Consider the following 12,886-nt stretch of genomic DNA (forward strand, 5'->3'; position numbering starts at 1 on the left):
GCTTCAGTGGATAGCATAAAGAAAGTGAAAAGGCTACTTTGGACTGTGATAAAATACGTACAAATCATAATTTGTTACAGGATTAATAACCAGAATATTAAAAAAAAAACCTTACAACTTATAAAGGCAAATAACCTAAATTAAAAAGCGAGCAAAAGACCTGAAGAGACATTATTCCACAGATGATAGTCAATCAATGAGAACACGGAAGAATGCCTAAAAATATTAGGCATTAGAGAGATACATATCAAAACCACTTTGAGACATCACTTCGTACCCACTCGGTAGCTATAATCAAAAGGGTAAGCAATAACAATTGTCAGCATATAGAGAAATTCGGACCTTCACACTGCTGGTGGTTCTAAAATGGTGCATTTACTTTTGAAAACAGTTTGGGAGTTCCTCAAAAGGTTAAACAGAGTTACCATTTGACCCATATATTGCACTCCAAGTTATGTACCCAAAATAATTGAAAACATATGTTTACCAGAAAACTGGTAAATGAATGTTCATAGCAGTATTATTCATAATAGCTAAAAAGCAGCAGCACTTCAATGTCTATCAATTGGTGAATGAATAGATACAAAATGGTACACCCATATAATGGAACATTATATGGTTACAAAAAAAAAATGAAGTACTGAAACGTACATTAATATGCATAAACATTGAAAATATTATTCTACATGAAAGAAGTTAGTCACAAAAGATTGCATATTGCATGATTCTCATAGAAACCGAAAGTAGATTGGTGGTTGATAGTTGCTCGGGGTTGGGGAGGAGGTTTGACTGTAAAGTGATTAAATGCTCTAAAATTGATTGTGGCAATAGTTGCTCACCTGTGAGTGTACTAAAAGCTACTGAATGTATACTTTAAATAGGTAAATTATACATATTGTGAATTATGTCTAAATAAAGCTATTTACAAAAGGTACTGCCTGATCTAAATTGGCAACATTCTAAAGTAACCAGAACTTCAGAACTGTAAGATTATGTAAAGGAACCTCCCTCAACCTTGCTGTGGCCTGCAGGTTGGCAGCAGAAATCTGTGTGAGAAAGAAGGGGTGGTGGCACCCATGAAGTGCAAGGAATTGTGCATAATTCACAGTCTATCATCTCTATGTAGCAGCCATGGAAAAGCAGCCCTTACTGAACAACAATTTAAAACATCATTCATCAGATAAGAAGCTTTAAGGAAAAAAAGCCTGGAAATGCTACTCTTAGAGGTTTCCTCATATGGTAAGCACATGTTATAGAAAATACAATTACTTCTAGTGCCTCAACTAGTAAAGGGATGTTTACTAAGCACCCTTCCAACCTACTCAAATTTGCATGAGTGTTAGTGAATAAACTGGAAAACACTGGGTCTTTTTATTGAAAAAAGTGCTATATAAATCCAAAATTTCATAATTCTCTTCAGTATGACAAATGTCCACCAAAACCAGTAACTGTATAGTACTTTACATACAAAGGAAAAAAAGTCAGCTTTGTGTTTAGGATGATAATTTACTATGAATTCAGTGTCTTAATACTAGATGGGATTCTGACAGGGGAAGTCTGAAGTAAATAATTTAATTAATATTTTTCTTGGTTTTCAAATAATTTATTTACACATAACCACAGCATATTAGCCCAGACACCTTTTGCAAATACCCTCACAGGCAGATTAAATACTGCTTTCAAAAGTGCTTCAGAATTCTGACCGAAACAGAGCTCTCAGAGGGGAGAGGGTACTGTGATCTCAGGCTTTGAGAAAAAGTTGCCAAATGGTCAGTGAACAGAGAGGGACAGAGACAGCAGCTGGCAAAATACTTCACTGAATCAACAAATCCTTAAACCATCCAGTTCAGCTCCCTCTGCAGTTACTGAATAAGGCTGTAACTGATAGGTTTAAAAAAAAAAAAAAAAAGCTATTCATTTTGCAACCCCTTAAAGTCATCTAGCCTCAAAAGAGAGAGGTGCTGGGATTGATCTGATCTGTTACTTTCCAGATTTTAATTTATACATAAGTGTGCGTGTGTGTGTGTCAGCTACAGGTATAATTTAAAAAATTGTCAGAAAAATCTGTATTTCATTGTGAAAAGCATTAAAGGAGTGGAATAAAAGAAAATCGGTGACAGGCAGCACTTGAAGAAGCTGCAGACAAAGAGAAAATGGTGGAGTAGGGACTGGGGAGAGGTTTCCTTTTCCCTCCCCGACTAATCTCACAAAACCTGATATTTTGTTTGCTTTTTATTTTCCAGAATCATAGTTTCAGGTTGGTTACAGAATAAGACCCTTGCCTGCCACACCCAGTAAGCATTCTGCTGCCTGCCTCAGCTGTGTTCTGAATAAAACTGGTAGTTTTGGTTACCACCATGAATAATAATAGTAATAATAATGATAAAATTGGCCATACTCTTTTAACTCCAATTCACAAAACCCCACCAAGAGCAACCACAATATTTTTTAAGAGTTAGAAGAAGCAAGAATTATTCTCTTTAAATGCATATATGTGCAACATATGAGAACATTACTATAGGAAGGGAAAACATTTTACAAATTAAAATTAAGTAGCACCAACAAATTGAGTATATTATATCAAGGTTCATAGCTAAAAGAATGGAAGTCGGATGTGGTTAAATTAGCACTATCAAGAAAGTACTCCAAAGTCACCTTACAATTGGAAGACTGCAAGCTTCTTTGAAAAAATCTCACACTGATGCTAATCTTTGGCCAAGTTGAGAGAAAAATACTCTGGAAAAGCAAGAGGAGCCTTCCATAGCTACATACTACACATATTTTGAAATGGAGTTCCACCAAGAATGGTTTGCTTTGAGTTCTGATTACTGGTATTCAGACAGAACTCACTGATTATTTCCTGATCATGGAAAGAGGATGTGTCTTTCCAATACACTAAACCTCAAAGGCTACTAACAGAGAGCATCAGTCTATTTTATTACCAAAGCACAATTTAGTTTTATAAAATAGGGAAACTGCTCCTTGCAAGATAGTCATAAAAAAGCCGGTTGATATCTAAGGGAGAAGGAGGAATGGAAAATTAATAAAATGTCTTTAAAAAAATAACAGAGAATGCCAGGATTTGCCAATCTCAAAGCACTCCTAAAAAACTAGCTATGAAGACCACAACAAATTACCAAAAGAAAAATTAAAGTGTTATTTTTGCATCTGGATATTTTATCTAAACCCCAACTCTAAATTCCTCCACAGACTTCCCTGGGCCTCAACTCGCAAGAATTAATATTTGTCCTATTACTGTGTAACTAGCTGCGATATAAAGGGTCCTACTTCCGTCAAGTGAGACAGGGCCAATTAAAAAGTTGTAGTCTTTTTGAGCTCTGAAAAAATAAAAGCTCCATTAAATATCATCAGGACTTCACACAAGCTTCATTATTTTTCATTATTCATTCTGTCTAAATCAGTTTTCAAACCCAGAAAGGGAAATCACCTTCACCTTTCTCCTTTAGGCAGAAACTTGTAGATATATAAGAGCATAGCTATTCCAAAAGTTAGTAAAGTGTATCCTTATCCTGCCCTCAAAAAACAAAAACAAAAACAATACAAAAACAAAAACTGATGTTTTTAAAAACCCATACCACTGGAGAATCTAACAGGTTATTGGAAATCTCTAGAATGTTGAGAGGTTTTTTTTTTTTTTTTTTTTTTTTTTTTTTCTTTTTAACTCAAAGTTGGCATATAATGCATGTGATACAGAAAGGGTGGAAAGGCTAATTTCTTTTTTTTTTTTTTTTTTTTTTTTGCTCAAAAATTTTCTAAATTCTACAAATGAAAATTCTTTGTCAACCCGTAAAACAGGAATGCCAGTTTCCCCCCTAGAATCCCCTTAACCGGCACAGCATTCACAGAGTAGAAACATTAAATAATTGTGCATTTTATTTGAATCTGATAATTTCAGCGGTTGAGGTCACTAATTTAAGCACATCTTAGAGAAGCTTTTCCATTAAGATCGGGGATTAAACCACCTAGATTACTGCACACCTAATGAAGAAAACTTTTTGTTCTCTATAGCTACTCCCAGAAAATTTCAGATAATGCCTTCAAAAACACACATCCCTTAATAAACACGTGGAATCATTCATTTTCTCCTGGTTAATTGAGTTAGTAGGGAAGGGGGGGGCATGCAGAAGACTAAAGAATGCTTCCAGTGACTGGGTTAAGCATCATATAGGTCAAAAAACATCTTAGATATTACCCTCTCCCTTAGAAAAGTTAACAGTAGAAGAGGGCTCCACTATTGACCTTGTTGGGGGGGAGCAGAGAGGGAAATATCCCTACTGAATAAATCTGTTCTCATAAAATGAAGACATTTTATCCCAAGGTTTAATCACATAGCAATATATATATATATATATATATACACACACACACACACACACACACACACATATATATATATATATATATATACACACACACACACATACATACACATATATAAAGCCTTAAAATAAACTGGAAATGACTGTTGATATAAATGAACCCTTTGAAAATCCTCTAAGCCAAACCTTAAAAAGCCAGTAGAATGCAGTCTTACAATTAGCTGTTCCTTCAATATCCCCAATAAAATAACATTTTATAAAATCCTTCCCCCTTTTTTTTCTTTTCTAACACTGTGCCATCAACCCTGCAAGTACAGAAACATCAGTGAAAGAAGGCAAATTGCTGGATTTAAGTCACTAAAGATGCTAATGTTAATACAAATTTTTGAAAAGTCACAGATAAAATACAGAAACACAGAAGAAGAAACAAGTTCATCGGGACATCAGTGTTCAGCAACCCTGAGGAGTTATTCCCTAGTTAATATGCCCTCCCTCACTGGGATAAAATAGCTTGCTGGGTGAAAATCATCAAGATGGTCTCTGGGAAACTCAACAATTGCAGTAAGGAAGAATTTTAAATAAGCAAGATGAAATTATCATTTTTCTCAAGTCCTAATTAAAACTCTTGGGCAAGATCATGGTCATAGGTCACTAACACTCTTTCTCAATTTATTAAAGCTAACAGCTCATGTTTTAAAATGCAAGTATGCCCTTAAAATGAAGAAATATATTGAAAAGCCTCACTCTTCCTTCCCCAAAACAGATTTCTGAGCACACTAGAATAGCAGTGAATCCTTTAATTTTTTTCCAACATTTTTATAAGTCAGACTCAAGTCTGGTTAAATTGTTCACTAAAATAACATTTTCTTTATAGAGCTGATGCAGAGTTGAAATAGGGAACTGTGACTGTTGCAATTCACAGCACAAACAAATACTTCAAGGGAGAAAACCATCCATCTCAAACAGCTACTTCCAACAGTCAACCTGTGATTGCAAATCCTTCCCAGAGTCTACTAAGAAAGTTGTCTTTTGCTTGCTCTACTGGTGCCTTCTTCTATTCTCTCTGCTGACTTCCACCTGTGTGGCAAGTCCACAGTTGTTGTAAAGAAGGGGAGTTCACCCCTTCTTCAGCTAGCAGCCCCCAGAACCCAGAGACCACCTTCTTTGCCTAATGTGGCACTCCATTTTATGGCTTTGGAGAAGGTAGGCTGTGAAAGGCTTGGGCTGGGTCCTTTGCCTCTAACCTAGTAACACCAACCCACAGTCTGGATGGCAAAACCTTAAGACTCCAAGAGGAGAAACTACCCACATTTCTTGTCCAGGTTCTCAATTTGGGGGAAGGCAGGAGAAAAAGTAATAGGGATGGGGCTTAAGGGCTTTATTTCTGAAGGTAGCCCCTGCAATTGGATTTAAGTTTGGACCCTGCAGCACATGGAATACCATGAAAAAGCTAGGACTTTAAAACGCTGGGGTGAGGGGTTATCAAGAAAAAGGCAAGGGCACAAACCCGCACCCGGGGCTAGCAGCAGTGGGGATTGGTTCACAGTGAGGTTTTGGAACGCACAGGTTGAATCAGGCCAGGAGTCAAGGGAAGGCTCCAGATTAAGGCTGCCCTTTCTATTGAACCTTACTGAGATCTCCCCAAGGCAGAGTGTTGGGGAGGAGGAAGAAAATAAATACGGCAGAGCACAGATTGACTCTAGACTAAAAAACATTGCTAGAAGGAGAAACTTACCGCATATCCCCATAAGGTCCAGAGTAGCTCTCCATCCAGGGGCCCATCTCACTTTTGACACAACTGGGACTTGGATAGGGCACTCTGCTCACCATTCCACCGGGATACCACACATCAGGTGAGTTAAAGTCTCCTTCCTGGCTTGCCAGCCCCTGAGGTGGCCTAGTGTAACCAAAGGTGGCTACAGACCCTGCCTCACCTGTGCTGCTCCCACAGGGCCCATAGAGCTGGCCTTCTTCAGCTGTGAAGAGAGTGTGCCAGGAGGAGGAGGTGGCAGCTGAGGGTGAGCCTGTGCCTGGCCCTGCAGCACCTCCGGTGTGAAGGCTCCCTAAATCCCCATAGCGGCATTGTGCTGCCGCAGCTGCCCAGGCACTACCATACTCCAAGGGGTTCTCTAGCTTGATGCGGGCATGAGGATGTCCAGGAGGTGGTGCAGGGGGCGGTGGCCCAGCCAGGGCTAGTGGAAAGTTGTAGTAGTCGCGACTCTGATAAGCTGCTGCCTCCTCCAGTGCTCCAGACTTGTAGAGAGACAGGGTGGGTGGCAGCTCAAGTGTTCCAGAGCACCCTGCTTCACTATTGCCAGTGCAACCAAGGTTCTCGCCTTCCAGTCCTTTGGCATAACCTGCCTTGTAAGGGGAATACTCAGCAGTCTCTTCGGTGCCCTTGCCTGGGCCATCATCCAGCAAAGAACCTTTGCATTCAGCTAGGGGGGCACAAGGAGTGGAACGCACAGCAGGTGGACCTCCCAGGAGCGGGGCATACATGCAATCTCCCCGAAGCTGTTCCCCAGGACTCAGATGTTCCAATGTCTCCACACCCAAGCCCATGGACACGGACACTGCCTTACACAACTCCTTGGCGCTGTCTGAGATGGTTGAGGTGCCCCCTGGGTAACTGTCCTTGGAGGACAAGGGAGCCCCAGGGGCTTCCCTGGCTCTCCCGCTGCTGCTACCTTCAGACACAGCCTCCTGCTGCTGCTGCTGCTGCTGCTGCTGCTGCTGCTGCTGCTGCTGCTGCTGCTGCTGCTGCTGCTGCTGCTGCTGCTGCTGCTGCTGCAGGAGTTGCATGGTGCCGGCCTCACTCAGGATGTCTTTGAGATCAGCAGAGCAGCTGCTTAAGGCCGGGAAAGTGGGGCCCAGCAGGGACAATGTGGATGGGGCAGCTGAGTCATCCTCATCCGGAGGTGCTGGTGGCTGCTGCTGCAGCCCCTTGCCGGCAGCCACGGTTGCTCTGTGCTCAGGGACACGGCTGCTCTCAGGGTGGCCCTCGGGAACTGACTGCTGTTGTGAAGGCTGCCGTTCCTCATCCAAGGCCAGGTAGCCCGTGGGCCCTCTGCTCTGGGTTTGGGAAGAACCATCCTCACACTGCTGCTGCTGCTGCCGGGAACTGGTCTCCTGCCGCTGCTGCAGACGGGCGCCGGGAGGTGCTGTGCTGGAGGCCTCAGGGTGCCGGGGCCCAGGGTTCTGGATCACTTCACGCACACTCTGGAATAAATTCTGGAAAGCTCCCCTGTAGGTCTTGGAAGGCGGCCTGGGGTAGACCCTCCCCAGTCCTAACTGCACCTCCATCCTTGAGCTTGGTTGAATCTTCCACCCAACCCCTTTACCTCGCGTCCCCTCTCTTGCTAAAAAGAGTTCAACAGGCTGCGATGCGGTAGTCTCTGCAGCTAGCAGCCCACCTGCGGGAAGCTCTAAGACGGAAACTTGAGGGAATAACCTCAGAAACGCGCTCTGACAGTCTAAAAGTCTCGCGCAGAGGAAAACACGTGCTGCACAAGATCTGCTCTGCTAAGCCAGCAGTCTGTTTCTGAATACTTGGAGAGTTAATTCAAAAGCAGCTCAAACCTTGAAGGAAAAAAAAAAAAAAAGGAGACTCCTCCGCTTTCCAAATTCAGTGTCCACTGAAGCAGGTGCAGATAGGAACCGGGTTATTTTCTTTTTGCTTTGGATGTTTTGTTTTGTTTTGAGTCGATTTGTTGTTGTCGTTGTTTGCTTGTCTTGGTTTTTCTTGTTTGTTTCTTTGCTTGCTTGCTTGCTTGCTTGCTTTTGTTTTGCTTTTGGCTACTGAAGCCCTGCCTTTTCACCCAGCGATCTCTTGCCCCACAAACTGGCTGAGGAGGTGCATGCAGTGGGTGGTAGAGGGGGAACCTGCGGGCCGCCCCGCGCCCCGCCTAACCGGCCAGGTCTTGGCTGTAGTGCTGAAGCCGCTCCCAGGTCGACCTTCTCCCCAGAGACGTCTTCCCAGAGCCGGCTTTGCAACGTGCAGCTAGCTCGCCAGCCCGCAGCCAAAGGGAGTTACCTCTCTGCAAACTCCAGCTGGTCTTACAGGGCAGACTTGGGGGAGGGGAGTGGGCGGGTACAGAGGAGCAATCTGAGGCAGCTGCAGGAGAGGAGACCCGAGAGGGAAAGAGGGTAGGAGGAAGGACAAAGGCAGTCGTCAGTCCTACCAGGCACTTTCCTTGCTTTCTCCGAGTCTCTCTGGCAGCTTTCAAAAACTTCACCAAAGAGGAAAGGGCAGCTCCGGGGCGGCGGCTTCGAGCTGCTGAGCCGCAAGAGGCGTCGGCCCTTGCCCGAGCCTGGCTGGGGTTGACGCGATGTGTTCCTTAGGCTCTAGTCACGCACGGGAGCAGCTAGCTCGGTCGCCTTACCTCCGTCGCCTCCTCTGCTCCACGTTGCTTCGGGACGCACGGGCTCTCCCAGCACGCCGGCTCTCTGGGATCTCCGAGGGGGCGCAGGGAAGTGCGGAGCAAATGCAACAGTTTGCGAGTTAGATCCCGCCCCCGCTGGGCCGGCCTCCTCTCCTTCCCACCTCCTTTCTCCCTCTCCTCCCCTCCCTTCTCCCCTCCCCTTTCCTTTTCTCTCCTCCCCTCACAGCGCGCAAACCCTGGGTGGTTTTGGAGAAACTAGTGCAGTCGCCCGGTGGGTGAGCTCAGAAAAGGATTGCTGTAGCGCTGAAGACCCCAGATCCCTGAATATCGCCTGGTCCTTTTGACCAGGATTTAGGCGCCAGGGCCTTTTTTTTTTTTTTTAACCCGAAGCTTTACTTTGGGTTCAAGGCTACCAGAACTTCTGCACGCTAGCACTTACCAGATTTGGTTCCGAAGTCCAAATTCAAAACAGACACTGGTCGCATGGGGGAAAAGGAGGGAGAGGGAAGGGGCGATAGGATTATCTGTTCCTTCAGCTGTGAGGGACTTTGTGCAGGGTGATGGCAGGATCTCCTACAAACTGAGAAATAATGTATGGCCAAATCAGCCTATATTTGTTGAAACCTCTCAAATATCTCTATAGCGGTAGATTGGGTCTCTTGGCATGGTGCCAGTTGTAGGAATCTTCTCCCTGGAAACCAGAAGTCGTATCTACCTTCTTCTTTCCCTTTTTTCCTGTGTAAAATAGCCTACAACTACATGTCCCTCACCTAGTAAGACATGCAAAGTCACAATCGCCCAGACAAGTAGACAAACACTAAAAATACTTCTCATATATACAAGGATCTTGATCTTGCCCGGGTTTTGCAGAAGTTTTCTTGTGTACAGGCCCTTGTTTTTCCAGGTTGCCTTTGAAAATTTTAAGCTTGCAAACTTCACTGTTTGCATTGTTCAAGGATTAGGATTTACATGGGCCTGTTTTTCTTTTTGATGTACAGCCAGGAGTGGCTGTGACAAGCAGTAATGCAAATTGCTCTTTTTTGAAGGAGGTTCCCCTGTAAAGATGGAATTGAAGAGTAGAGGAAATTGATACACAGACCTATAAAGAAGTGGGGCCCCTAACCCCGCCCCTGCCTTTTAAATTCCTTAGCTCTCTGAATCTGAGCAGGGTTAATCTCTCCCAAAAGGCTAGTGGAGATTTTTGCCTGTACCTCTTCTAATTTTTCAACAAGCACTGATAGAGTCTTGTCTTGTTCACGGCCAAGCACTAGGGAAATTTACTTACCCTGATAGAAGGAAGTGACTTAATCTTAAAGGCAGGGAAGAGTGGGCATGATCAACTCTAGTTTCCAGATGAAGATATTGAAGCAGTGGCATAGTCTATTCTATGATCCACATTTGTAGAACATAAGCTAGTCTTCCATCTCATTCATTGTTATTTTAGTCAGACTCATCAATGTCAAGGACACTTGGGAAAGGGCTATAAATGTAACTTTCCAGAACACAAAGGCCTGAGAAGCTTTTTACCCAAGGTGAAAAATTATCCTCTAGGACTTGAAGGTTTCAGCTCTGCTTGGACATATCTCAAATACATTCCCTTGGTTGGTGGGGAATTTCACTTCTTTTGGTAAGGAAGCAGTCTTATTCATAGAGTGTCAAATTATAATAAGGCTAATTCTAAATTCCCTATTTAAGGGGAAACAGGAATATATAATTGAAACACAACGGTACAGTATGTAGACAACCTTATTTGAATCATCACAACCTCTAGTTCCACCAAAGCTTTTAGCTAGGGTTACTCAGAGGGAAATGTGCAGGCTGGGCTAGCAGGTATGTAGAGTGGAAATAACACAGGTCTCAACCAGGATTAACAGTGAACCTCTTCCTCTCCTTCAGCTACAGTTTTCTTATTTTTATTTTCTTATTTTTTAAAGATTTATTTATTTATACATACAAGAGCTGGGGTACAGGCCAGAGATGCGGGGGGTGAGAGGATTCACCAGAGACAGAGTGGGGGACAAAACAGGCAGATTGACCTAAGTATACTGCTGAGGAGAGCAGCAGGCAAGTCAGGAGAGGTCTGCTGCACCATGTGGGTTGCTCCCTGGCCGGCAGGACTGGGATCAAACTCATCCTGCAGAGGCTAAGGATTACTTCATAGTGCGGTGATTAACTCCTTGGGCCACCAGGAAGGCCCCCAGTTTTCTTATTTTTAAAGGTGGTATACCAACATATCATTGTCAGGGAAGGCTACTGCTGTTGAACTCTGATCTCCCATCTCAAATCTTATTTTCCTCTCATTGCTTTTAAGAACAAGTGATACTGTAGAGGTATATTACATGAATTAGGTGCTTGTACCATCTTGTTTCTTGCCCTCCTTCTCTTATCCCTCTCCTTCTTTTTCCCTCTCTCTTCTCCCTCCCACCCCCTTCCTCCTCTTCCTTCTTTGCAATTTTTTTAAGATTTATTTTTATTTACTTATGCATGGAGGAACTGGGGTGCAGGCCAAAGATCCTGGGGGGTATGAGAGGATTCACCAGAGACAGAGTGGGGAGCAGAACAGGCAGATCTACTGAAATACACTGCTGAGGGGAGCAGTGGGCGAGACAGGAGAGGTCTGCTGTGTCATGTGGGTAGCTCTCTGGCCGGGGATCCAACTCATACTACAGTGGCTGCCAATTACATGATAGTGCTGAGACTTAATTAACCGCTTGCACCACCAGGGAGGCCCTTTGCAATTTTTTTTTTAACAATCAAATAAGCAATCAATGGTGTCTGTTCAGAGCATGAGTTGAAGGTATGTTTTTGCCATGGGCTTCCTATACAGTTTCAAGGGGATTTTGTTAGTGGAAAGCTGAGACGAGTTGACCTTTGGAAAATAGTGCAAAATCTTCAATTCTTGGTGGTTTTATTCCTAAATATATCACAAACTTGCTTAATTATCTTTGTCTTTGCGACCACACAGTTCCAAGCCATTGCCCTTTAGCACATGGACCATTGTAAATGGACCCCCTCTTTCCACTGTTACTTTTAGTGTCAGTTCTGTATTGCGAGCCAGAAAACTTTCTTTAAAATTAAAATTTAGGGCCTCCCCGGTGGCGCAGCGGTTGAGCGCTGGGTTGCGAAGCTGCTCGCGGCCTCTGCAATGCCAGTTCGATCCCGGCTGCTCCCCGGCCGCCGGAGGAGGGTCCCACATGGCGCGCAGACCTCTCCTGCTGCCCGCTGCTCCCCTCAGCAGTGTACTTCGGTCCTTCTGCCTGCTCTGCTCCCCGCTCTGGCTCTGGTGAATTCTCTCGCCCTCCCGCACTTCTGACTGTACCCAGTGCTTGTATAAATAAATAAATAAATAAATCTAAAAAAAAAAATAAAATAAAATTAAATTAAAATTTAATTTTTAGAGCAGTTTCACAATAAAAGTGTTTCATATAACCTCGTCTGCCACACATGCATAGCCTCTCTGCCATTGTCAACATCCCCCACCAGAATACTGTATTAACAATTGATCAGCCTGCACTTTATATCATAATCACCCAAAGTCCATAATAGACATTATGGTTCACCCTTGGTATTGTGCATTCTGTGGGTTTGAACAAATGTATAATCACATACATTCACTTTATGGCATCATACAGAGTACTGATTTTCATTGCCCTAAAAATCCTCTGTGTTCTTCATAGTCACCTGTTGCCTCCTGGCAATCACTGGATCTTTATACTGTCATAAGTATAAAGACTTTTCTAAAATGCCATGTACTGGGAATCAGACAATAGGCAAGCTTTCAGATTGGCTTCTTTTACTCAGTAAATGTATTTAAGTTTCCTCCATGGCTTTTCATGACTTGATAGCTCATTTCTTTGTAGTACTGAATGATATCACACTGTCTAGAAGTGCCACAAGTTATTTATACATCTCTTTTTTTTTTTACAGAGGTGTTTTTTTATTTATTTATTTGTTTGTTTATTTTGTTTATACATGCACTGGGTACAGTCAGAAGCACAGGAGGGTGAGAGAATTCACCAGAGCCAGAGCGGGGAGCAGAGCAGGCAGAAGGACCGAAGTATACTGCTGAGGGGAGCAGCGGGCGGCAGGAGAGGTCTGCGCACCATGTGGGACCCTCCTCCGGTGGCAGGGGAGCAGCTGGGGATCAAACCGGCACCGCAGAGG

General features: G+C 43.6%; 1 protein-coding gene across 1 annotated transcript in view; it reads right to left on the bottom strand.

The window, feature by feature from the left end:
• Positions 1-8,845, bottom strand: part of AR (androgen receptor) — a 225,282-nt gene extending 216,437 nt beyond the window's left edge. The window contains exon 1 of the mRNA XM_037512314.2: positions 6,076-8,845. Within this exon, the coding sequence (XP_037368211.2) occupies positions 6,076-7,643 (1,568 nt within the window). The 5' untranslated portion in view covers positions 7,644-8,845. The remainder of the gene's footprint in view (positions 1-6,075) is intronic.
• Between the last annotated feature and the right edge of the window lie 4,041 nt (positions 8,846-12,886).

The sequence above is a fragment of the Talpa occidentalis genome, unplaced genomic scaffold (assembly GCF_014898055.3).
Source record: "Talpa occidentalis isolate TD23 unplaced genomic scaffold, MPIMG_talOcc4v2.1 talOcc4.15, whole genome shotgun sequence".
Lineage (NCBI taxonomy): Eukaryota > Metazoa > Chordata > Mammalia > Eulipotyphla > Talpidae > Talpa > Talpa occidentalis.